At 42.5% G+C, this 26,783-nt stretch overlaps 1 protein-coding gene across 3 annotated transcripts in view; it reads right to left on the reverse strand.

Moving 5' to 3' along the window:
- SLC9A8 (solute carrier family 9 member A8) overlaps window positions 1-26,783 on the reverse strand; it is a 96,780-nt gene that overhangs the window by 22,987 nt on the left and 47,010 nt on the right. For all 3 annotated transcript variants that reach the window (XM_063459677.1, XM_063459678.1, XM_063459679.1), the window contains exons 7-12: window positions 16,572-16,606; window positions 7,981-8,124; window positions 7,008-7,146; window positions 5,773-5,878; window positions 5,301-5,417; window positions 4,030-4,112 (exon numbers count right to left, since the gene is read on the reverse strand). In XM_063459677.1, the coding sequence (XP_063315747.1) occupies window positions 4,030-4,112; window positions 5,301-5,417; window positions 5,773-5,878; window positions 7,008-7,146; window positions 7,981-8,124; window positions 16,572-16,606 (624 nt within the window). The remainder of the gene's footprint in view (window positions 1-4,029; window positions 4,113-5,300; window positions 5,418-5,772; window positions 5,879-7,007; window positions 7,147-7,980; window positions 8,125-16,571; window positions 16,607-26,783) is intronic.

The following is a 26,783-nucleotide window of genomic DNA, read 5'->3' on the forward strand; positions in this document are numbered from 1 at the left end:
TAGGAGTCGGAATTAGGAGAGGTCCTAGAGGCAATAGACTGGCAGGACATATGGGAGGCCAACAGGAAAACATCTATATGCGTGACACTCCAAGAACAGTCTTACAAGACCATGTTCCGCTGGTATACCACACCTGTAAAACTGTATTATATGCACAAGACCCCAACGGACCTCTGCTGGAGACTGTGTGGGTCCAGAGGCACATACAACCACATGTGGTGGAGTGGCTAACAGGTGCAAGAATTCAGGAATAACGCAGGCACGTTGATCTCCCAAATATTACATAAACAAACAGACCCGGATCCCTGAGTATTCTTACTCTCTAGACCAATAGATAACTGGACTAGAGCTGAACAAGCACTTCCAAGTAAAATTACACTGGCGGGCAGACGAGCATTGGCCCAAACTTGGCACCAACCCACATTACCCCCATAGACACAACACTACACAAACTGAAGGACACATATCTCATGGATAAATTGACAGCACAAGTAAGGGGGACCACAAAGGCCTTCGAGAAGACGTGGGAACCATGGGACAAAGATAACACGACGGACACATGAGGAAGGGCCTGAGGCTCTAGTGAGCACAATGGAGCGCTGAGCTGCGGATGGCTCACCAGTTGCCTGTCCCTTGGCGCCCTAGCCGTCCGCTTTTCCCTTGCCTACCCTGCTCACTTTACTCTCGTCTTTCCCTTCTTGTATTCTTTATCCCCCTCAAGGGGAAACCTTATTTACATGACACACCCGTAAGAAGTGGACTCATATACATCCAAGCTATAATGGTTACGTTGACTGCCTCTAAGTTACCCAACTCGCTATATCGCTATCTGATCTTGGGCCCCAAGGCTAGCGACAGAATTTAGTGTGCGCAAGCACAGACACATCACACTATGATTGCTGACAGCAGCGTCAGCTCAAGATACCGAAAGCTAGGCCTGGATATCGAGGCCAAGATATCAGAAACTCTGAACTAGGGTTTAGGGGGGGAAAAAACAACAGAAATGTACGGGGATGTAGGGAGTAGGTTATCTGCGTGCAACCCTTATGTACCAATGTGTGATGTGTATTTTGTACTGATACATGTTGAGCTGCTTATAGTTATATGTATGATTATTGTCTTTCCACCAGATTCCTTACTCACAAAGAATAAAAATTAAATTAAAAAAAAACTGAAATTCTAAAAGTCAGTTCTATTTCCTGTTCAACTATTTTGGCCTCAAGTTTGAAATTCATTTTGGAATCCAAACAATGTAAAGCGCTACGGAATCTGTTGGCGCTATATAAATGGCAATAATAATAATAATAATAATAATAATAATAAAGTGAATGACTCTGTACGAAGGTAATCTCGCCATGTGTAAATAAGATTTACATCAGCTCTCTAAGATCCCATTGAAAAAGCTCCATTTAAGCTCAGGTGATGAATCTGCAGTTTAAGGAAACCTGTGAGGTCCAAACTTGTTAAAAACACTTTGTATGACAGTCTGCCTGCCTAATCTGTTACATTCATTAACGCCTCAATTTTAGACAGTTGATTGCCGCTCCAACAGGTACGAGACCATTTCTTATTATGGATTAAAATGATTTCGGCCACTTCTGGATTAACTTTAAAAAAACACGTTTCCTATTTTGCAGACTGAAATAGTTCTTTGTCAGTATCTGCTGGAGTAAAACAATGGTGTAGTTGTGATGGGGATCAAAATGATCAGCTTTTCTAGTTTAAGGCCCAATACATTTATTTGTACAATGACAAACACACACCGCCAGATCTGCCACTAGCTGCGTGTTGGTGCTGGGCAATGCACTGTGCACAGGAACCTGAGCAGCCAAGCGAGGAATAGGACCAGAAGTCCTGCGATGTAATCAGCGTCACGTTGAGACCTGACAGTCATCCAGGAGGATGGCAGCTGGGAGCCTGCAGCTAATGGAGAGGAACACAGTGCAGAGATGGTGGTAGCGGGTGTTTTTATAAAGGGAAATAGAAATTGACAGCAGATCTGAACCAACGGACCTCTCTTCTACCCAACGTAAAAGCTTTTATTTCTCACTTGAGGGATACAGGAGGATTTCTGTACCGCACACCATTCCACCTCTGCTGGGGGTATAAACGATGCCTTTACTACTCTTTCTACATAACAGTTAGATTAATCCAATCCTTGGATTTCCAGTACATATAGTAGTCTATTTGCTAGGTGGATGTGATCTATAGCAGCAGAGCTACTCACACATAAAACTGATCACTCCACCCTCATACCTGGGAGACCTTCGTAATATGAGAAATCCACTGATAGTTTCAGAGTTGAGCTATTTTGGCCTAATATCTGTGATTCCCTTGCTTGTTCTTCACAAATCGTGGTTTAGTGAATAAACCCCTCTTCCAGTCTCTCAGTGAGATTTTTTGGATTTTATTGGGAAGAACCACTGGAGATTATTCTCACGTTGCAGTGTGCCTTGGGGATTGCAGAGTTATTATTGGGTTTAAGTGATGCTCTGAGTGTTTTGGGGTGTTTTAGACTGCATTACACAAAGGGACCCAAATATACTCAATGAAAACAGACACATGTATTGCTTCAAAACACTGGCAAGGGGCCAGCACGCATCATTTTCAAGGAACTAGAGACTCATCTGTTTTACTTTCCATTTATTTATCGCTACCTGTAACTGTAATCAATCATTATATTGCAATAAATTAAAAAAAATATATAGATTGCATTTTTCCACTACCTAAACTCAATAAATTATTAGCTTCAGGGTAATTCAGTGACACATAAGGAACAGTGTTTTATCTACAAACAGCATTTTATCGTTGGTAAAACATAACCGCGTCCAGCATCAGAAGATCACGCCACTTCATGGCTTGTCCTTTTCTGTCATTGTCATGGCAGTGGGAGAGGCTAATAACTGTTTATTGCGCTCAGTTAGGGAGTGACACCCAGGGAGTGTTCACTGTCATCATCACGTCAACCTCCATTCACAAACTGGCAAACGTTCATTGTATACAGCAGGACAGTGATAGCTAGAATATAACTTGTTGTGGGATGATTTGTAGATCTCCTATTAAGCCGATACGTAAGATAATAAAAGACATTGGTTTGATGAGAGCCTGGCTGTAAAAAACACAGCAGCTCATACCTAAAACCCAATGTCTTACACTAAAGCGATATGAACATTCAAAATTTATAAAAGAAACATGGCCCATAATAAACAATAACAAACAAAATAAAGCATTAGTTATAACACTGGAGTGTTTAAAACATCATTTAAATTACTGGGCCCTGCACAGTGCCCTAAAAAAAGCATTAACTTACGTCTAATCCAGCGGTGAGAGGGTCTCCTTGCCATGGCTGTGTTTTGACTAGATGATCAATACTGAAGGTCGACTGGTCAACCCAAGCAAAGCTCTCACAACCACTCTGTGCTATAGAACCAAGCAGCGAGGAGCATACTGCCGGCTGTCTGATTGACAACCCAGATGTTTTCTAGAAATCCCAACAAGCTGACGCTTTGGGGGTTTGGATTACTTTGTTAACATACGCTACCACATATAAAAAGCTCATTTATTCTGGTAGCAGCACTTTGATATAAGCAGTCACTAATGCTCTGCACTCTGGCTGTACGGCTTCAGCTAATAATTTAACTCCCAATGTCTAACGTAACAATAAAACGAGAGGGTAAGATCACTCAGAGTCCTGTCTACGTGCACTTTGCCTTTTCCTCCTGCTCATCACATTACGCATTTCGGAACTTCTGATCCATTTTCAGAGATTACCAGGAGAAATGTCCCTATCTGTAAATGGAATCCTTTTTTTTGGGAGTGTGTACTCTGAAACCTTCATATGCATCTCAAACGCACTTTGGGAGAGATTTAGAAAGATTTGCTGATAGAAAACATTCCACAACTGGAGCAGTCGTCATAGAAACCAAAGGGGTTATTAGTGCAGATTGCCCCAGATATCTAAACCCATTTGTTTCCATAGCGATCGCAGTTACGCTGCCATAAAATGCCCTCACATCATGTTATACTTACAATGCACCAGATCACAAAGGAAATTTCAAACTTGTGAGGAAAGCTAAATATGGAGAGGCCGAGGAAGGCAAACACACAGGTTTCTAGAGGAAAGAAATCAACAAAAAGGAAAATATAAGGGGCATGGAAGCCGGCTGACATAATAAATATATCGCAGAGAACAGAAGGCAACAACTTGTCACTGCACCGTAATCATTTACCAGTAGGACATGCAGTTTGAAGACAGTGGAGGGAGTTAGTTTGAGTGTGCTGCTAACGCAGTGACAAAGTGTCAGTACCTGTGTTCGATATGACTGTGAGAAAGAAAGGCTTATAAGGCATGTCACATTATGGCTACTTAGGTGTGTGTCGCTTATTTAAATAAAAACAAATTAAAAAGTCTAACATTTGGCTCTTGCTTCTAGATTTGTGATAAATGGTTCAACTATACACCCTTGCAAATGTTGGAGCATTTACGGCACACTATTTTGGTAACTGTACTTCTCTACTCATTGGTCTCTGGAAACCAGACTTCCTCCCTAAAGTCTGTAATGAATGCTGCCGCCAGGCTGATTTATCTCTCCCCTCTGTCAATAATTACATTGTCTTCCTGTAACGTACATGATTCAATTATATATGTGAACTCTTATTTAAAATCTGCCACCGTCTCTATCCCCCCTAGTACATTGCTTAACTAATTCACAAGTACCCCATTCTGGGCCGCTACGCTCGGCTGTTCACGTCTGCCTGCTTCCTGTACCCATACTGCTAATTTACATTTACAGGACTGGTCACAGACAAGAACAGCCCGCCACCCCCCATCAGACTCCCCCGTATTCTTCAATCCGTTAGAGATTCCTAAAAACCCACCACTTCAGAAGAGCCAAATGCCTCCCAAGGAAACTGTAATTTCTCAAACCTATAACTTAATTAATGGGTTCACACTTCTCTTAACTATCACCCTTCTAGTTCTGCCACTTGGATCTTATCCCCCTCAATGCTATTCCTATTGCATTACTATACCCCCACCTCCTCTACAGTGTATGCTTGATCAAACTAACCTTCCTGTCAAAATCTGTAATGGTTTATTTCATTTGTTTTTAAATCCCCTCAGATATAATATTGTAAAGCACTGCGGAATAAGTTGGTTATATACATATGCCAATAATATTAACATGATGAAACAATATTTACTGAAATATAAGTTCCACATCGTAGCGTGTCCTAAAATGTGAAATTCTTCTCCCAATTTTAACGTAGTCAATGAACCAAAATCAGACAGGAAAACTCACCACATAAGAAAGCGACCGCTCTTAATGTTTGCTGCATCAGTATCTGTGTGACGGGGGACAGGTTGTGATGTGTGTAATGAGACATAACGATCCCAGCAAACAGTATTGCCATAATGCCTGTAAAAACCAACAGAGAAGACAAGTAATTAGGTGAGTATATGTAAATGTAGCAGGGACCAGCAGTATTCATAAATTTGCATTATAGATGTATTCCACCAAAATATGGAATCAGAACCCAAGAAGGGTCAGTGTGAAGCCTACTAAACTGGATATACATTTAAATACAGAAATCAATTACACCAAAAGCATACGGGAAGGGAAAAGATTTACTAAAAAAAAAAACAGTGTTCCAAATATAGTGTAAATAACAATGTACATAAATAGACATAATGTTTATTAACACAATAACCACTTTTATGTTTTTAGGTATGCTGACCCACTTTCTCAAACTATACTGTGTGTATATACTGACCTGACAGCGAGATCCCCTCCGATAACCCATATGGAAGGTAGGCAAAGATGATCATCATTCCAAATTCCAAGGATGGCGTTTTTCTTAAATCCAAATGCTTTAATACATGAAATGACGGTTACGGAAAACGTATAACTGGTAGAATTATACAAAATTTCATTTCAACCGGGTTAAATATCCTTTTCATTCATAACCAAACTAATCGATTTGTCCAGGATTTACCTGCGGCGTTTTACGCAATGAATAAAATCCCGTGAAAATCGACTCACTCAGGGTGAATAAAAAGGATTTGGATTTGGAAGAACCGGCTCAAACAAATCTTTGTGTTGACGTAATAACTGGTCGGCTGGAGGAATATCGTGAATGAATTTGTCCGTTTTTGCGAGGTACTGGGGTTACTAAAGGACAGTAAATGTTGGCTCCAAGAGGGCAGCACAATGTTACACAGGGAATTATTATCCTGAAAACACAAGAGGGATCATTAAGAGCAAATAACAGCTATTTTTACTGCTGGGATTACTGCAATGTAATATATAATCTTCTCAATTAAAGGAGACACTGCACGCAGGCGTAGCCCGCACTTTAACCTGTAATGTGGGTTTTGCAGTTCAGCACTGTCTCTAGTTCGATTTATCAGAAAAGATTAAACTGCTGGCCAAGCGTACAGCAGCAGCTGTTATCAACTTATCAGAGGTTCCGTTCAAAGTGTCATGAATGGAGCTATGGAGGAGACTGGACTGCATGCAATAATGGCCGGGTGCTGCAAGAGATGGGTACTCCTACAGAGCGCACCCAGCAGGCAATGGCCATACATGTATTGTACAGCCGTGGGTAAAGCACTGAGCGACGGGCAGTAATACAAACTAAGAGAAAGGGGATAGGGGCCTCCTTTACACAGATATTATGGTCTCTTTAAATAAACTTGCAGCCAGCAGTCTGGCTACCAATAAAGCATAAATTATACAGCATTTTACGTGCCAGCTTTACTCAGCATCACCAGGAGACATGAGATGCAGATCATCTTCTATCCATTATTTTTTTTCTTTTTAAATAAAACTACACAATTCTGGGAAAGTAACACGAGTCGAACAAGATTAAAAAGCAAGACAAGTGATGTGCACTCTTCAATCAGCAGTGCCACAATAAAGCCATTTCTCTGGAGGCCGGGGCTCTTACTTACTGAATGGGGATATTGTTATTGCCTGGGAATATTACTGCGTGAGCAAAAAGGATATTAAAGCAGAAATGAGACCGGTCAGCGTTCCGAGAGCTGCTGAACCAAAAAACATCTTCAGGAAATAAGCCAGGGCTTGGAGGAACGTTTGCCAACCATTCACATCAGACATATTCCCTCTGGTCAAACCTTCTGCCGTGCTGTGGATTACAGAGGGAGCATTTTAACATATACTGCCAGAGATAGCTTTTAAGGAGGAATATAAAGAGAAACCTGCAGGGTTTATTCGAACAGTAAAAAGACATTAATAGTAAGCATGCTCTGCAGGCTGATTTAATGTTACTTCTATTTATACTTCAGATGTTTGAAGCAAGTTATTCCGTGCCAGGTGTGCGAAGACGGAGCATTAAGGCAGACAGAGCATTAAGGCAGACGGAGCACTGTGGATGTTGTAATGTATCTATCTATTGGTTGTCACAAACTGACCTATTCTTCAGTTTATTGATAACAACTAGGGGACGCTGTGTGAGTGTACAGTTTGCTGTAGAGGTATCCTTGTACAAGTTTTTAGCTATGGGACTATGGGAAGAGATTTTTCCTGGAGTCAGCTGACGCACTCAGCCAATGAACGGCTTCACAATGAGGATGAAATAAAAAAATAGGACACGGCCAACGATAGACAAGCAGAGGGCTGGGCTGGAGGTGGCTGAAAGAGCTCCTGGTTTTGGTAAAATCACTCAAAAACAGAGGTACCGTGACAGCAGCCTAAAGGCACCATAAGCACTACATCACAACTGTTATTTGGCAACAGGTGAATATTAAAATCCCCTCTCATACAAGTATTTGCAGAGCATGCGCATGCACTGTAAGTCTACAGATCTCTTCAATCACTCAGAGGAGGAGGTTCTAAACCATGGGTGCATACATGAACAGCTTGAAAGAATGCCATTCACAAAACCACAAATTCGGCTCAGTGACCTGATGGTAGCAACAGTAAAACTGCTATCAGTGTCTTTAGCTGTTCAGTCACTTACTTTGTCAGGACGATGGAGACGGCATCATTTAATATACTTTCTCCAAACACCAACATGTTGAGCACCGGATCCACGTTCAACGCATTAAAGATGGCAATGGTGGCCACTGGGTCGACAGCCGATATCAGCGAGCCAAAGGCAAAACTGAAACAAAACAGATCATGAGCAATTCTCTACGCACACAATAAAGGGTTAATCATAGAACAATGGGACAAAGTGATAAAAGGGGAGCAATCAGCTCAAATCTATACTGGGTTTCATGGCAACAGCTTAACTTTTGGCACTTTGCCCCAAAATCACTATTTTACATAAACCCCCCTCCTCCCACCCCAATTATGTTTTTTTTTTTTTTTCTTCATTTTTAAAAAAATGCTCACTAACTTATCTACAAATAAAATATCCTAGATACGAATTGAATGATATGGAAAATTATTTCTAAATTGAGGAGGCATTAACCCCGTAATAACCGACAGGCTACCAGGGTAGTGACAAAATATGAGATGATCTGGTCATGATATTGAAGTTGCTGTTTTAGTCCAATAGTTTTAGACTTAATAAAGAGAGGAACACAAGTAATCTTGTAACTACAAATTTCTGTTAGCCCAATAAAAAAAATGTATTAAATAAACTGCAATACCTTACTATCTTGCAGGATTGCCTAGATCAGCATTTCCCAAGTGGAGTTCGGTGGCGATTTGCCCATCGGGTGGCACAAGCACTTAGGGCCACCCTATGGCTATCGCTAAACAGGGGTCCGGTCAGGCAACCCCTGGTCTAGATAATTCCCTGAAGGTAATCATCTGACTGTCGACCAACGCATTGAGGTCAGTCAGCAGTCGAGACCAAATCTCACACGTTAGCAAATACCAAAAGATTGTCAGCTTTGGCAATTACTAGGACTGCCACAAGGCAAAGCTGAGAACATGTGGGTGCTTACACGGATACAAAGACAAACCGAAAATTAATACTGGGGCAGATGAAAGATAGGACTGCCAACTCAAGGTCTTCTGCATGAAAAAGAAAGAAAGGCGCCTCACCATTTTAAAGTCCAAACATGTTCTGTCCCTTTAACGGGCACTACGGATCCTATAAACACAGGACCGTGCTTGGACCCAGGCATGAGGCCGTGCAAAGAACACTTTATCCTGGCTGGGGGTTATTCAGGACCCTAGCAGGCAGGCTGCCGTACACACCAAGAAAACAGGCTAAGCGAACAGGAAGAGGTGACCTGGCGAAAGCAGGCAATGGCGGACAGCCAGGCCACAGGTCGGTTAATGGGAACCAGACCTCGGCAGTAATGCTCTCTAAACACTGGTTAAAGGAGAACGCTCCCATCTCTGGAAATTACACCATTGAAAAAACATTGAAAATCACCTAGAACTTTAATGTAAATACTTGTAAATGTATATTTAAGATTTAAGAACAGACATCATAATCCAGTTTAGTCCTGGCACAGCCAAGGCACACATTGCATTGGGAGGGAAGAAACAGAAATACTGTTTGTGTGTTTTCTTCTCCACTTAGTAATAAGAAAGGGCGGAGCTTATAGCAATCAATGACAGGGAGCCAAAATGGAGGCACACAGTAAATACAACGGATGTAGATTAATTTCATTTACTTTTACTTTTCAGGCCTCACAAACACATATTTGGTAAACACAGGGGATGAGTAAACATCATGTTAAATATCTTAGAAAGTGAAGGTTCTCTCCTTCAATTCTATTAAAGGGACACTATAGTCACCAGAACATCCACAGCTTATTGAATTTGTTCTGGTGAGTAGAATCAGTACCTTCAGGCTTTTTGCTGTAAACACTGTCTTTTCAGAGAAAATGCAGTGTTTACATTACAGCCTAGTGATAACTTCACTGGCCACTCCTCAGATGGCTGTTAGAGATCCTTCCTGGGTCATGGCTGGGTCAAAATGCATCCAAACATTCAGTGTCTCCTCCCTCTGCATGCAGACACTGAACTTTCCTCATAGACATTCATTGATTCAATTCATCTCTATGAGGAGATGCTGATTGGCCAGGGCTGTGTTTGAATCATGCTGGCTCTGCCCCTGATCTGCCTCTTTGTCAGTCTTAGCCAATCCTATGGGGAAGCACTGTGATTGGATCAGGCTACCATTTCTGATGATGTCAGCAGACTGCTTGTTTTTCTGAGTCTAACAGCATGCAGAGTTACAGCTTCAGGCTTGAATACAGTAAGATTTTTACTATATTTATGGAGGCATGAGGGGCTAGATGGCGGTGTTAACACTATAGGGTCAGGAATACATGTTTGTGTTCCTGACCCTATAGTTATCCTTTAAAACAGAACTCATGCTGTAATTTGGAGAAAGAGTTAACAAAATGCAATCAAAGCACAAAAATATCATAAAATAAATAAATTGAGGTCACTTGGCATTGAACCCGCTGAAGTGCCAGTAGCGGGAACAGAAATAACCAGACTGCTCCAGCTGGCATCAAACTACAACACGTCTTTATCCAGCTAAACACACAAGAAAAAACACTGATTCCCAGAGATAAACCCATTTCTACATTGGTTTTGGCTGCATTTGCTAAACAATAGGAAGAAACACCACGCTTGGCTGGATAACTAAATCATTTCTCAAGATATTTTAATTAGAGAAATTAAGGTCAAATAACCTGATGTTTCCTAAAAAAAATAGATGTCACTCACTGCAAACGAATATTTGTGCTGTTAAGCAGGTAACAATCTTATGATATGAGCAAACTGAAATACCTGGCATTCTGTACACAAATATATACAAAACATATCACCTACAGAACCTATAGGCATAGTATGCAGTGCCAAAAAGGCACCCGGTATACAATGCCCAGAGGTCCCCGGGGATACAATGCCCAGAGGTCCCCGGGGATACAATGCCCAGAGGTCCCCGGGGATACAATGCCCAGAGGTCCCCGGGGATACAATGCCCAGAGGTCCCCGGGGATACAATGCCCAGAGGTCCCCGGGGATACAATGACCAGAGGTCCCCGGGGATACAATGACCAGAGGTCCCCAGAGATACAATGCCCAGAGGTCCCCGGGGATACAATGCCCAGAGGTCCCCGGAGATACAATGACCAGAGGTCCCCGGGGATACAATGCCCAGAGGTCCCCAGAGATACAATGCCCAGAGGTCCCCGGGGATACAATGCCCAGAGGTCCCCGGGGATACAATGCCCAGAGGTCCCCGGAGATACAATGACCAGAGGTCCCCGGGGATACAATGCCCAGAGGTCCCCAGAGATACAATGCCCAGAGGTCCCCGGGGATACAATGCCCAGAGGTCCCCGGGGATACAATGCCCAGAGGTCCCCGGGGATACAATGCCCAGAGGTCCCCGGGGATACAATGCCCAGAGGTCCCCGGGGATACAATGCCCAGAGGTCCCCGGGGATACAATGCCCAGAGGTCCCCGGGGATACAATGCCCAGAGGTCCCCGGGGATACAATGCCCAGAGGTCCCCGGGGATACAATGCCCAGAGGTCCCTGGGGATACAATGCCCAGAGGTCCCCGGGGATACAATGCCCAGAGGTCCCCGGGGATACAATGCCCAGAGGTCCCCGGGGATACAATGACCAGAGGTCCCCAGAGATACAATGCCCAGAGGTCCCCGGGGATACAATGCCCAGAGGTCCCCGGAGATACAATGACCAGAGGTCCCCGGGGATACAATGCCCAGAGGTCCCCAGAGATACAATGCCCAGAGGTCCCCGGGGATACAATGCCCAGAGGTCCCCGGGGATACAATGCCCAGAGGTCCCCGGAGATACAATGACCAGAGGTCCCCGGGGATACAATGCCCAGAGGTCCCCAGAGATACAATGCCCAGAGGTCCCCGGGGATACAATGCCCAGAGGTCCCCGGAGATACAATGACCAGAGGTCCCCGGGGATACAATGCCCAGAGGTCCCCAGAGATACAATGCCCAGAGGTCCCCGGGGATACAATGCCCAGAGGTCCCCGGGGATACAATGCCCAGAGGTCCCCGGGGATACAATGCCCAGAGGTCCCCGGGGATACAATGCCCAGAGGTCCCCGGGGATACAATGCCCAGAGGTCCCCGGGGATACAATGCCCAGAGGTCCCCGGGGATACAATGCCCAGAGGTCCCCGGGGATACAATGCCCAGAGGTCCCCGGGGATACAATGACCAGAGGTCCCCGGGGATACAATGACCAGAGGTCCCCGGGGATACAATGACCAGAGGTCCCCGGGGATACAATGACCAGAGGTCCCCGGGGATACAATGACCAGAGGTCCCCGGGGATACAATGCCCAGAGGTCCCCAGAGATACAATGCCCAGAGGTCCCCAGAGATACAATGCCCAGAGGTCCCCGGGGATACAATTGTCCAATTGTGTTAGACGCTTATTATTTTTCCAGAAATATATGTAAATGTGAGTGTGTTTGGCTTGACAAAGGCTGAATTTCTGAGCGGAAACATTGCTCGCTCTAAACCATAAAAAAATCTGCCTGGCCCTGTCCTGTTAGCATAATGAAAACCGTTTTTCTGTATTTGTTTTCCATGTAAAAAAAAAAAAGAGTTTATAAGGGATTTACAGAGTGCAAACCACGGGCAACTACATTGTATTTTATCACACGACTATGTATGCAGAGACATAGAGATGGAAATGGGATGATTTTGTCTTAAACCCTTTCAATGCCAGCACATACGAGCACGAACTGTCCAATTTCATTACATCCAACCCAATGACTGACAACTAGCGGAGTTATATCTCTGCACTGAATAAAGATAAACCGTTCATTACCTCCTTCCTGAACCTAATAACGTATGTCACAGCTCCTTTTACAGGAAATTACAGGGAATCTAACATTTTAGATCACAGTAGCGGATCTAGAAAAATTCTCCAACTCAGCTGTTTTCTAAAATTTGAAATTCATCTTAAATTCCCAATAACATTTTATTGTTTAATAGTGTACATGTTTCTATGGTTTGGTCAAAACGGACATACTTTGAAAAGGCTAACAAGATGGATACTCTCCTTGCTAGGACACTCCGACCCAGGCAGGAACGGACTAACATTACAGCCATTAAACATCCTGATGGTACGACGAAATCGACACCCACAAAGATAGCTAAGGTGTTTGAAGATTTCTATAAAAGATTATACAACCACACGCCGGGCAGAAGTCCCTATGGGGACCATGAGGAGGCTCATATATTGCAATATTTGGACAATCTGGGGATGAACAAACTGAGCGGAGAGGCGGTGGGCGTATTGGAGGCGGAAATCTCTGAGGACGAAGTGGACAAAGCTATCTCGAGTTTAAAAGGTAACAGAGCGCCGGGACCGGATGGATTCGACGGCACATATTACAAAACCTTTCGGGAGGAGCTTGCTCCTCACCTGGTACGCCTTTTCGAACACCTCAGACAGGGAGGAAAATTGGACCCGGATATGTCCCTGGCTACCATTGTATTGCTGCCCAAACCAGGAAAGGATCCACTTCTTCCTGAAAATTACAGGCCCATATCACTAATTAACCAGATCTGAAGATATTGACAAAGATACAAGCAGACAGACTGTACCTGTTGTTGAACTCGCTCATCCATGCAGATCAAGTAGGTTTTATCCCGGGTAGGGAACTGTATGAAAATACCAGGAGGAACATTGATTTGATTTGGAAGCAAGTGGCCACGGGGACACCCACTCTGGTGGTATCCATAGATGCGGAAAAGGCCTTCGACAGAGTCCGCTGGCAATTTATTTTCCCGGTACTGAGGAATATGGGCTTCCCGGAGGGTTATCTGGCGATAACGAAAGCAATGTACCATAATGTGCGAGCTCAGGTTCAGATAACGGGAGCCCCTAGGACCCCTTTTCAGCTGCACAATGGAACCAGACAGGGGTGCCCTCTTTCCCCCATCCTATTCGTATTGGCTTTAGAGCCTTTATTGCAAGCTATTCGTCGGCATCCGAACATAGGAGGAGTTAGGGTGGGTGATACTGAATTTACGGTATCGGCCTATGCAGACGACGTCCTCCTGACCGTTACGAACCCGATGGAATCGATGTCGGCGCTACAGGATGTAATAATGGAATATGGTGCTTTATCGGGATATAAAGCGAACATCCAGAAATCTAGTGCTCTTCCAGTCTGCCTCTCGGAGGCACATACTGCCCGGATAAAGGAGTCCTATCAAATCCGGATGGACATAGACTCCATAAAGTACCTAGGGATTCATCTGACGGCTGACCCTGGGCGTCTATACCTTGAGAACTACACCCCAATGATTCGAGCCCTGATAGGAGACCTGAACAAGTGGACGGATAGGCCTATCTCTTGGATAGGCCGGATCAATTCCATGAAGATGAACATACTTCCACATATCCTATTCTTGTTTCAAGCGTTACCCATCCGTGTCACAAAAACTCAATTGATCCCTCTGCAAAGATCGATGGGGGATTTTATTTGGCAAAATAAGAGGCATAGAATCTCCAGACGAGTACTATATAGACGTAAAGACAGGGGAGGGTTAGGCCTCCCGAACCTATACTCTACTACCTTGCGGCTCAATTGATGCAGGTGGCCATGTGGCACTCCCTGCCGGAAGAGAGACGGTGGGTGGATATCGAGTCTATGATGGTGGGGGTTGATGTACCTCAGTTCACGATGTGGGTCCCCAAGGAACATAGAACTGCAATACGGAGCACATGTCCTGCCATACTCAATTCACTCCGAATTTAGGACGCTTGTAACACCAAATATGGGCTAGCAGCGTCTCCCTCTCCTATGACTCCAATCCTTAGAAACAGAGAATTTCTCCCTGGCATGGCACCCAGAGAATTTAGCAATATAGAAAGGACCGGACTCCAACGGCTCCATCAGCTATATCGGAATGGAGCGGTCATTCAATTTGCTGAAATCCAACAAGGCTCCCACTTAACTCCTGCGGATTTTTTCCGATATATCCAGATCCGCGACTTTGCTAGAGGACCTTGCATAAAATCAGCAGCCTTGGGAAAAATGACCTTTTATGAAAGGCTCTGTATGGATGGAGCAGCCCCTAAAGGTATGATCACGCTTTTATACGCTCATCTTAGTACAGAAAATGGAGAAGTCTGACTTATACTGATCAATGGGAAACAGATATCTGGGAAGTCTTAGAGGGAGTTGAGTGGCGGGAGATATGGGAGGCAAATGCCTCTGTTTCAATCTGTGTCATTCTTCAGGAGCAAGCATGGAAAACTATGCTTCGGTGGTATACCACGCCAGTTAAATTATATCAAACGCACAAATTGACTACTGACGACTGTTGGCGGGGCTGTGGATCCCGAGGCACATATATCCACATGTGGTGGGAAGATGCCCGAAGATAAGTAGCTTCTGGAGGTCCGTGGAGGGTCTTTTGAGACAGACGTTCGACAGGCCTCTGGACTTGGACACCTGTTAAATAGATCTCTAGACAGATGGACTAAGAGAGAACAGAAATTAGTTCATAAGATAACTCTGAGCGCACGCCGTGCTATAGCGACTGCATGGCTCTCACCATAGGGCCCAGAATTCTCTGGGGTAATATCTATGATTATAGCATGTAGAATCATGGACGACTTGACAGCAAGAGTGAGAGGGACAACTGCGACGTTTCAAAAACTTTGGGAACCATGGGACAACAGTTTAGTGGGCTCAAACGGGGAATGACAGGGCCTTTTATTGGGGCATATGTCCAGATTTAGAGGGGATCCCTCCTGGAGGGGGACGTAGCTCCCACGTAGATGTGGCAGGTTTTCCACGCCCTCACTCCCCCTCCCCTCCTCCGCCTTCCTTCCTATCCTTCTCTTCCTATTCTTCTCTTCCTATTCCTCTTCATATCCTCTCCTTTTTCCACTCCGTTTCTTCTTATCTTCTTATCCTTCTTATCTCTTCCTCATCTCTAGATCTTCTCACTTCTTCGGTCTCACTTTAATTTATGTTCATTTTAATAGACCTTCCCAGGGCTTTGCCCCGGAAAGTGTTTTTTATTTTTTATTTTCTCCAGACATGATTATACGGTTGGAGGAACAAGGTAGCTCAAACACAAGTTTAATTCTTGAATAGATTGGGCTACTGGTATCGCCTAAATGTCTGTCCTTCGTGATAAAATCCCTCAATGGACGGCAAGTACTGTTGGTATTATCATGTATAGGCATGTATTGTATTTTATGGCCATGTTATATGTTCTTTGAAAATTGTTTTTACGCCTGAACTCTTGGCTCGGGGAATGTACACTTGCTATGTTCTATTGAGTGAAAAATAAAGAATATTAATAATAATAGTGTGCATGTTTTTCTTGCAGTGCAGTGGGGATGGACGTTAAGCATTACTTACACATTGTATACATTGTAATAGTTACACCATCAAACCAGTAGCTACTTTCGTTAGAACTTTAATAGAACTTAGAAACTTAAAATAGAACTTTTTACAAAGACAGCCATTTTTAGGAATCTAGTTAAACCAGCAGAGTACAGCAGCAGGTTAAATAATAGCAAAACCAAAAAGGTAAAATGACCAGTTTACATTCTGTTTATATGCCAGACTGTCGTCGATATACCTTCTCCTGTATGAAACGTACCTGTCTGTCATACTGAGTTTGTAAATGACATCAGCCTGTGGAGAAAGCAAATAAATCAATAAACAGGAATAGAGGATTGCATTGTAAGAACTGGCAAATACAAAGTGCTAATACAGAGATTTATCTAAAGGTGTAAAGTTTGTCCAGTAGATTTTTTAGGCCATATAAGAGCAAATATACCGTAATCTGTCTGTTTCGGCAATGTGAACTGTATCAATTTATTCCTTTGGAGACACTTTTGGCCGGCTAGTGATCACTGGATTTTAAAATACCACTAAACTTAAAACATACATGGCAGCGTTTAGCTCCTCCCCTCACGGCAGAAAGGACAGGAAACAGAACTCTGAGACTGGTATAAATGGACCCAGGCCCTCCCCATCAGACAGTCTTTTTTCCTGTCCTCCTTAGCAGTTTGCAGGCCTAGATTTTATTTTAAGCTAAACAGGCCAATATTTCTGTAGCCCGGTCAAGGTTCAGTCTCTTATCCCTGAAGACCCAGCAACAGCACAGATGTATGAGTTACCTGGGTACCCCCTTTAGTGACTGGGGGGGGAATTGACCTAACTCTCTCCCTGGGGGCATGACAGCGGTCCACTGAATACTTGAATCCAAGCCAGTGCTAATTTCCTTAAGACACAGTAAACATCACTTCCATAAGGTGACTACCTGGGTATGCCTCTCCTATGTATCCCACCATGTCTGCTGCTAGTTTTAAACCTTGTGATGGAGGATGGCATATAGGGGGCAGATGAAAGCCTACAGTTTACACAGCTTAGGCTGTCAGTTGTTCAGATCCCCATTGGCCTCTGCAGCAGTTTAACGGTCTCTGTGACTGTTTAGTATGTTTGCCACCTCAGGTAAGTATATTATTAATTTAGATTTAAAAAGAGTATAAGTACCTGGGTTTCTGATCTTCCAGTTCCTCACAGTTGCTTACACCAGGCTTCCTTCTAACAAATTGTTCACATTGAGGAGGTTGATGGTGAGCATTTAGGAAAGTTTATACGTCTAATAATTTATAAAGGAATGCTACTAAGGATATCCTGGCTGTATTAAGTCTGCCTGAATACCACATTCCTGGAGACAGAGAAAGGGCCAATACCATGGTGAGATAAAGCTTCCCTCGGTGACTGATTGAAGTACATACTTGTTTCCACGCGGACACTTCCTATCAAGGCATGTGATAGTGATTGTTATCGGAGCGTTTTAGTATATAAGCGTCTTTCAGAGAATGGGAGGTAATATACTGATTGGAGCTTATCTAATCAGCATATAAGACCAAGATAATTACAGAAAGATGTGCAGATTGGATAGCTCCCCTTTAAAAGGAGAAAAGGGGGGAACGCTCCCAATCAACCTGGTATTTAGAAAAGAACACTAATTTATTGGACATGTACCTTGGATGTGTCCAAATGGGAAAAAGGTATCACTAAGGAAAAGCATATGAATATTTGGAAACACTAGATAAACATGTATCCTAACATAGGCAGTGAGACACTGTAACTTTATTAAACAAACTGTAGAGAGGATACAATGTGTCAGTGTCCAATAAATGCTTAATCTTGAAAAAAATCCTAAGTGGATATGTCTCAATACCCCAATACCAATAAAGGCAAATTATGCTAAAATATAAATTGTATGGTAGTAGAGTAATCCACAGAGGAAAAGAAAAGAAAATGTGATACCTTTAAATCTTAATAGAAGTTGTACAGATGGAACAGTAGAGACAGTATAGCACAATATAAGGAGGGACACAAGCTGTCCGTTTGAACAGTAGCTTTAAAGTTGCCTAGAGTAGTTGGTTAAATACTTAGGAGTAATAGAATAAGGTGGTAAATGAAATAAGGTACGAAATTCCCTGGTAGTCCACTATTCTAAGCTCCTGTAAACTCCCCCCAACACCTTCGTGGGTGTTCTATCCTTGGTAGAACGCTGTGCTCTGTCCCCTTCAACTGCTATCATTAGACTAGTCCAGCTTCTATAGAAAAATAAACAGACATTCTGCTAACGAAAATAGGAAAAAATAATAAATAAATAAGTGTCAATAGAGGATTCCCTCGTGCATCGTGATGTGCTCAGTGAGTGAGGGAGATCCAAAAGAAAAACCCGACGCGCGTTTCAGAGTACAAGACTCCTTCGTCAGGGGCTGAGTGTGAGGGAGATCCAAAAGAAAAACCCGACGCGCGTTTCAGAGTACAAGACTCCTTCGTCAGGGGCTGAAGACCAAGATAGCCTCTCTGTATGAACTGGTGTGAAGCCACAGCCTCAGTATATGTGACTGATATCTCTGTATATGAGCTGGTGTGAAGCACAGGTTCAGTATGTACCCACTATATGCTCTATGTATGAGTTACTACGACACATCCTCAGTATATGTATCCACTATATGCTCTATGTATGAGTTACTACGACACAGCCTCAGTGTATGTACCCACTATATGCTCTATGTATGAGTTACTATTACATCGCCTCAGTATATGTACCCACTATATGCTCTATGTATGAGTTACTATGAGGACACAGCCTCAGTATATGTATCCACTATATGCTCTATGTATGAGTTACTATTACACCGCCTCAGTATATGTACCCACTATATGCTCTATGTATGAGTTACTATTACACCGCCTCAGTATATGTACCCACTATATGCTCTATGTATGAGTTACTATGAGGACACAGCCTCAGTATATGTATCCACTATATGCTCTATGTATGAGTTACTATTACCCGCCTCAGTATATGTATCCACTATATGCTCTATGTATGAGTTACTATGAGGACACAGCCTCAGTATATGTATCCACTATATGCCCTATGTATGAGTTACTATGAGGACACAGCCTCAGTATATGTATCCACTATATGCTCTATGTATGAGTTACTATGAGGACACAGCCTCAGTATATGTATCCACTATATGCTCTATGTATGAGTTACTATGAGGACACAGCCTCAGTATATGTATCCACTATATGCTCTATGTATGAGTTACTATGAGGACACAGCCTCAGTATATGTATCCACTATATGCTCTATGTATGAGTTACTATGAGGACACAGCCTCAGTATATGTATCCACTATATGCTCTATGTATGAGTTACTATTACACCGCCTCAGTATATGTATCCACTATATGCTCTATGTATGAGTTACTGTGAGGACACAGCCTCAGTGTATGTATCCACTATATGCTCTATGTAGGAGTTACTATGAGGACAGAGCCTCAGTATATGTATCCACTATATGCTCTATGTATGAGTTACTATTACACCGCCTCAGTATATGTATCCACTATATGCTCTATGTATGAGTTACTATGAGGACACAGCCTCAGTGTATGTATCCACTATATGCTCTATGTAGGAGTTACTATGAGGACAGAGCCTCAGTATATGTATCCACTATATGCTCTATGTATGAGTTACTGTGAGGACACAGCCTCAGTGTATGTATCCACTATATGCTCTGTGTATGAGTTACAATGAGGACATGGCCTCAGTATATGTACCCACTATATGCTCTATGTATGAGTTACTACGACACAGCCTCAGTATATGTATCCACTATATGCTCTATGTATGAGTTACTGTGAGGACACAGCCTCAGTGTATGTATCCACTATATGCTCTGTGTATGAGTTACAATGAGGACAGAGCCTCAGTATATGTACCCACTATATGCTCTATGTAGGAGTTACTACGACACAGCCTCAGTATATGTATCCACTATATGCTCTATGTAGGAGTTACTATGAGGACAGAGCCTCAGTATATGTATCCACTATATGCTCTATGTATGAGTTACTGTGAGGACACAGCCTCAGTGTATGTATCCACTATATGCTCTATGTATGAGTTACTGTGAGGACACAGCCTCAGTGTATGTATCCACTATATGCTCTATGTATGAGTTACTACGACACAGCCTCAGTATATGTATCCACTATATGCTCTATGTAGGAGTTACTATGAGGACAGAGCCTCAGTATATGTATCCACTATATGCTCTATGTATGAGTTACTATTACACCGCCTCAGTATATGTATCCACTATATGCTCTATGTATGAGTTACTATGAGGACACAGCCTCAGTGTATGTATCCACTATACGCTCTATGTATGAGTTACTATGAGGACAGAGCCTCAGTATATGTATCCACTATATGCTCTATGTATGAGTTACTGTGAGGACACAGCCTCAGTGTATGTATCCACTATATGCTCTTTGTATGAGTTACTACGACACAGCCTCAGTATATGTATCCACTATATGCTCTATGTATGAGTTACTATTACACCGCCTCAGTATATGTACCCACTATATGCTCTATGTATGAGTTACTATGAGGACAGAGCCTCAGTATATGTATCCACTATATGCTCTATGTATGAGTTACTACGACACAGCCTCAGTATATGTACCCACTATATGCTCTATGTATGAGTTACAATGAGGACATGGCCTCAGTATATGTACCCACTATATGCTCTATGTAGGAGTTACTATGAGGACACGGCCTCAGTATATGTACCCACTATATGCTGTATGTATGAGTTTCTGTGAGGACACAGCCTCAGTATATGTATCCACTATATGCTCTATGTATGAGTTACTGTGAGGACACCGCCTCAGTATATGTACCCACTATATGCTCTATGTATGAGTTACTATGAGGACACAGCCTCAGCATATGTACCCACTATATGCTCTATGTAAGAGTTACTGTGAGGACACTGCCTCAGTATATGTATCCACTATATGCTATATGTATGAGTTACTACGACACAGCCTCAGTATATGTATCCACTATATGCTCTATGTATGAGTTACTATTACACCCCTCAGTATATGTATCCACTATATGCTCTATGTATGAGTTACTATGAGGACACAGCCTCAGTATGTATCCACTATACGCTCTATGTATGAGTTACTATGAGGACAGAGCCTCAGTATATGTATCCACTATATGCTCTATGTACGAGTTACTATGAGGACACAGCCTCAGTGTATGTATCCACTATATGCTCTATGTATGAGTTACTGTGAGGACACAGCCTCAGTGTATGTATCCACTATATGCTCTATGTATGAGTTACTACGACACAGCCTCAGTATATGTATCCACTATATGCTCTATGTATGAGTTACTATTACACCGCCTCAGTATATGTACCCACTATATGCTCTATGTATGAGTTACTATTACACCGCCTCAGTATATGTACCCACTATATGCTCTATGTATGAGTTACTATGAGGACACAGCCTCAGTATATGTATCCACTATATGCTCTATGTATGAGTTACTATTACACCGCCTCAGTATATGTATCCACTATATGCTCTATGTAGGAGTTACTATGAGGACAGAGCCTCAGTATATGTATCCACTATATGCTCTATGTATGAGTTACTACGACACAGCCTCAGTATATTTATCCACTATATGCTCTATGTATGAGTTACTGTGAGGACACAGCCTCAGTATATTTATCCACTATATGCTCTATGTATGAGTTACTGTGAGGACACCGCCTCAGTATATGTACCCACTATATGCTCTATGTATGAGTTACAATGAGGACATGGCCTCAGTATATGTACCCACTATATGCTCTATGTAGGAGTTACTATGAGGACACAGCCTCAGTATATGTACCCACTATATGCTGTATGTATGAGTTTCTGTGAGGACACAGCCTCAGTATATGTATCCACTATATGCTCTATGTATGAGTTACTGTGAGGACACCGCCTCAGTATATGTACCCACTATATGCTCTATGTATGAGTTACTATGAGGACACAGCCTCAGCATATGTACCCACTATATGCTCTATGTAAGAGTTACTGTGAGGACACTGCCTCAGTATATGTATCCACTATATGCTATATGTATGAGTTACTATGAGGACACGGCCTCAGTATATGTATCCAGTATATGCTCTATGTATGAGTTACTATGAGGGCACGGCCTCAGTATATGTATCCACTATATGCTCTATGAGGACACAGCCTCAGTATATGTACCCACTATATGCTCTATGTATGATTACTGTGGGGACACAGCCTCAGTATATGTATCCAGTATATGCTCTATGTATGAGTTACTGTGAGGACACTGCCTCAGTATATGTATCCACTATATGCTCTATGTATGAGTTACTATGAGGACACGGCCTCAGTATATGTATCCAGTATATGCTCTATGTATGAGTTACTGTGAGGACACTGCCTCAGTATATGTATCCACTATATGCTCTATGTATGAGTTACTATGAGGACACGGCCTCAGTATATGTATCCACTATATGCTCTATGTATGAGTTACTATGAGGACACGGCCTCAGTATATGTATCCAGTATATGCTCTATGTATGAGTTACTATGAGGACACAGCCTCAGTATATGTACCCACTATATGCTCTATGTATGAGTTACTATGAGGACACAGCCTCAGTATATGTACCCACTATATGCTCTATGTATGATTACTGTGAGGACACAGCCTCAGTATATGTATGCAGTATATGCTCTATGTATGAGTTACTGTGAGGACACGGCCTCAGTATATGTACCCACTATATGCTCTATGTATGAGAAAGATTTATAGTAAAATTCCTTAAAGCATAATCTGTGTAATTGAGAGAATCTGCTATTTGATCCCTTGGGGACCTTAAGTCAGAGATGACATGATCTTGGTTCTTAAGGGGTTAAGGATCAGCATTTCCCACGGATTGACCTGCTGTAAGCTTGTCAGGGGGAACATTATCATTTCATTTCTGCAATAACATTTCCTCTCTTAGGCTCATATTCTCCATGAATTATTGAAGCTGGGTATTGCACGTATTTTAATTGCCAGTGGAAGTCCCCATACCATTTTATTAGATTTAATCTTACATGCAAGATTTCACTTGATACCAGAATTACCTGAACATGAAGGGCCACTACTTCTGGCATGCTCTGATATTCAATGGGATTCTTCTGGGTGTCCTGCTATCTGTTTGTTTGTTTGTGACAAACATTTGGCTGATAATTTTTCCTGGTCCCTGTTCCTAGGTCCATGACGTTAATTCCTGACATTCCATTGATGCAATATTTGTGACTTATATGCTTGGACTGGTGTTAAAGGGACACTCCAGGCACCCCGACCACTTCTGCCCCTTGGAGTGGCCTGGGTGCCAACTCCCATCACCCTTAACCCTGCAAGTGTAATTATTCCAGTTTTTATAAACTAGAGGGACTTCCAGCTTCTTTGAACATGAAAAGTGTTTTAAATGATGCTGGAAGTCCTCATGCAGTCACCAGAATCCCCATAGAAAATCCTTGAATAATGCTTTCCTATTGGGAAGCCTAATGCGTACACACGGCCATTGCCGCGCATGCGCATTAGGTCTCCCCCACCGGCTGATGTTGGTGGGGGAGGAACCTGACCCAGCGCAGAGGGACATCGGCGCTGGATTCAGGTAAATCACTGAAGGGGTTTTAACATGGGATAGGGGTGCACTCCAGGATTCTGCAGTGCCAAGAAGACGGATTTGTTTTCCTGGCACTGGAGAGACACTTTAATATCTTTGCAGATAAAACAAACTGCACAAGAATCTTTTTCCCATAGGCTCTACCATAAGTGGTTTTTTTTTTTTAACTTCTTTAATTACGAGTATGGAAAAGCAGATTTTACAGAATTCGACAAGTGGCAAACAATTCGGTACAATGCCTAGCGGGTACTATTCCTGTGACCTCAGGGTTTTTATGCTGAGCAGTTAGTGTGGCTCAAGGGTACTTGTTTCAACATTCAGGCCAACCGTGAGAGGAAAATAAAAATTCAAATAAAATCGCAAAAGGAAGATTAATGTAAATATTAGCACTATAGCCCTCAACGGAGCTGGAAGCTTGCTATCTGGCGTATACATGAAGCATGAACTTAAAGAAAGGGGATGATGAAAGGTGGCAGTAGAGCAGCGAAACCCCCGTCTATGGACGGTTCTTTGGAGCAGTCGGAAAAGGCCTCGAGGTTGGCGGCCATCTTGGGCCCATATGTTGCCTGAGCTTGCCGGAGGAGGTGCCAATATGAATGTCTGGTCTGGGCTTATCTGGCTTTTGTTTATTTGTTTTTCGGTCTATTATTTGTGGGTTCTGAATCTGCAGAAAATCGCTTTTTAGGCTCGAGTAAGCGTGGAGCTCAGTGAACAAACGTCTGTTCAGACCCATTGCTTGGCTCCGCCCTGCCTGCCCCAAGTATTTTATCACGGTCTGAAGATAAGGTCACAGTAAGTTGCGGTGGTTTTATTTGCATAAGGACAACTGAATATCCTCCTGCAATTATCATTAAAGCACCATAAAATTCTGCAGCGATGGCAATTCTGTGTATTATGTGTCTGTTGCCATAATGGATCCTGTGCCGCTGGTTACCACCTTTTCATTGGCTTCCTGAATATGACATATTACCTACTTATACGGATCGAAAGGCTCTCAATAATTTTGATTCTAATGTTTCTAAAGTATTTTTAGGTTTCATTGTATGTCCTGTCACTGTTGTCCTACATTTCCTGCTTATCATTTAGTAGCTGCCACGATTCGCTGGGTTATCCTGATATTATTTCACTACTATCTGAATGATGTGCTTCTTCGTGCATTTGCTAGTAATATCTAATATTTGTTTTATCCTCTAACTGATCATTACTGTATCAAACAGTGGGAGGTGTAGTGGAGTGTGATATTTACAATACACAGTCATTATTGCAGTGTTTTAATAACAAAATCCCCTCCTTCGGCCCTGCCATTCGTTTTGTGTTTCCTGTAAGTACAGGTAAGTAGCTCACAAGGCAAGATGAAGCAGCAATTCTGTGTTTAGTAAATAAACGGTGGGATTTTCTCCTCCCTGCTCGATAGCAGGTTCTGACTGTTTTCATTCAGGGCTCGTTCCAGCCTGGTGTCTGGAAGTTATGCCTTTGATATGGTTCTGCTGTAAAAGTACCATCCTATTTTGGAGAAGGACATTAACTCCTGTTTTTGCTAAATATGTTTATAATTTCCAGACTGTCTTTGTTTTAGGGAGTTTCTCTTCTAATCTATTTTATTATTCTCTGTAGCAATATTTCTCATTTCGTGTACTATTCTAGGTTTTGGCTATAACCTTAATTTCTCCAGAATATTCCGACAATGTGAATGCCAAGGGGTTGTGGACACGCAGCCTCTGGGGTACAATAACGTGTATGACTTTATGACAATATCCTATTGATTGCTTGTTTGGCTTTTTTTAAAGTCTTCTAAGGTTTATGCAGCTCAATAATAGTTTTATAGCTATTAGCTGTTTTTGAACTCTGTCCCTCCCTCTATATGTATTGCTTGGGTATTCCCCATGAGTAAATGCTGCCATGATTGATCAGGAATGAGGAAAATTGTTTCATACTTACCGTAATTTTCTTTTCCTGATCATTATTCATGGCAGCATTACGTTCCCACCCATATACTATAAGATGTGATGCTAGTTACTAAGACTGCCTGATGGGAAGTGGGAGGATCTATTTATACCAGTTTCAGAGTTCTATTTCCTGTCCTTTCTGCCGTGAGGGGAGGAGCTAACCCATGAGTAAACGCTGCCATAAATAATGATCAGGAAAATATAATTATCATCCCATTCCTTTATGTCTATTGTTCTCTCTCTTTCCCCTGCCGTTTTGTCCATGCCCGTTTTCTGTTATTTTAAAAAAAAAAATAACAATTTCTCTTGAATATGTTATACAACTACAAGTTATTTTTAAACCACATTTAAAATTGCTAATAAAATGGCTTTTAAATGTCAAATAAAAAGAAAATTTGCAGATCCTGCCGGCTGAGTATGGCTTTCAGTTATGCAGTGTGCTTTTATTGTGCTTTTATTGCAGGAAGAAGCTGTGCATTTGAACACTGAAGATGCACGAATGCTCAAAATAAGCAATTTTATGGCCAAGTATCTCCTATAAAACACTGACTTCCTGAAGAATGAAAACACGCACATTTCATAACTTACACAAACACACGTAAAGATATAGCGCTAAGAATTTCTCTAAATTAGCTTTTTTATGAAGACTGAAATGAAAGCATTATGGTCTCTTTGTAGCAGCCTGGTGGAGGTTTCCCGTAACATCATGGAGTGACACACGGCATCCCAGATGTGTATTTAGCAGCAATGCATCGTTCAAGATATAACTGTATACCACCG

The sequence above is a fragment of the Pelobates fuscus genome, chromosome 6 (genome assembly GCF_036172605.1).
Source record: "Pelobates fuscus isolate aPelFus1 chromosome 6, aPelFus1.pri, whole genome shotgun sequence".
NCBI classification, from domain to species: Eukaryota; Metazoa; Chordata; class Amphibia; order Anura; family Pelobatidae; genus Pelobates; species Pelobates fuscus.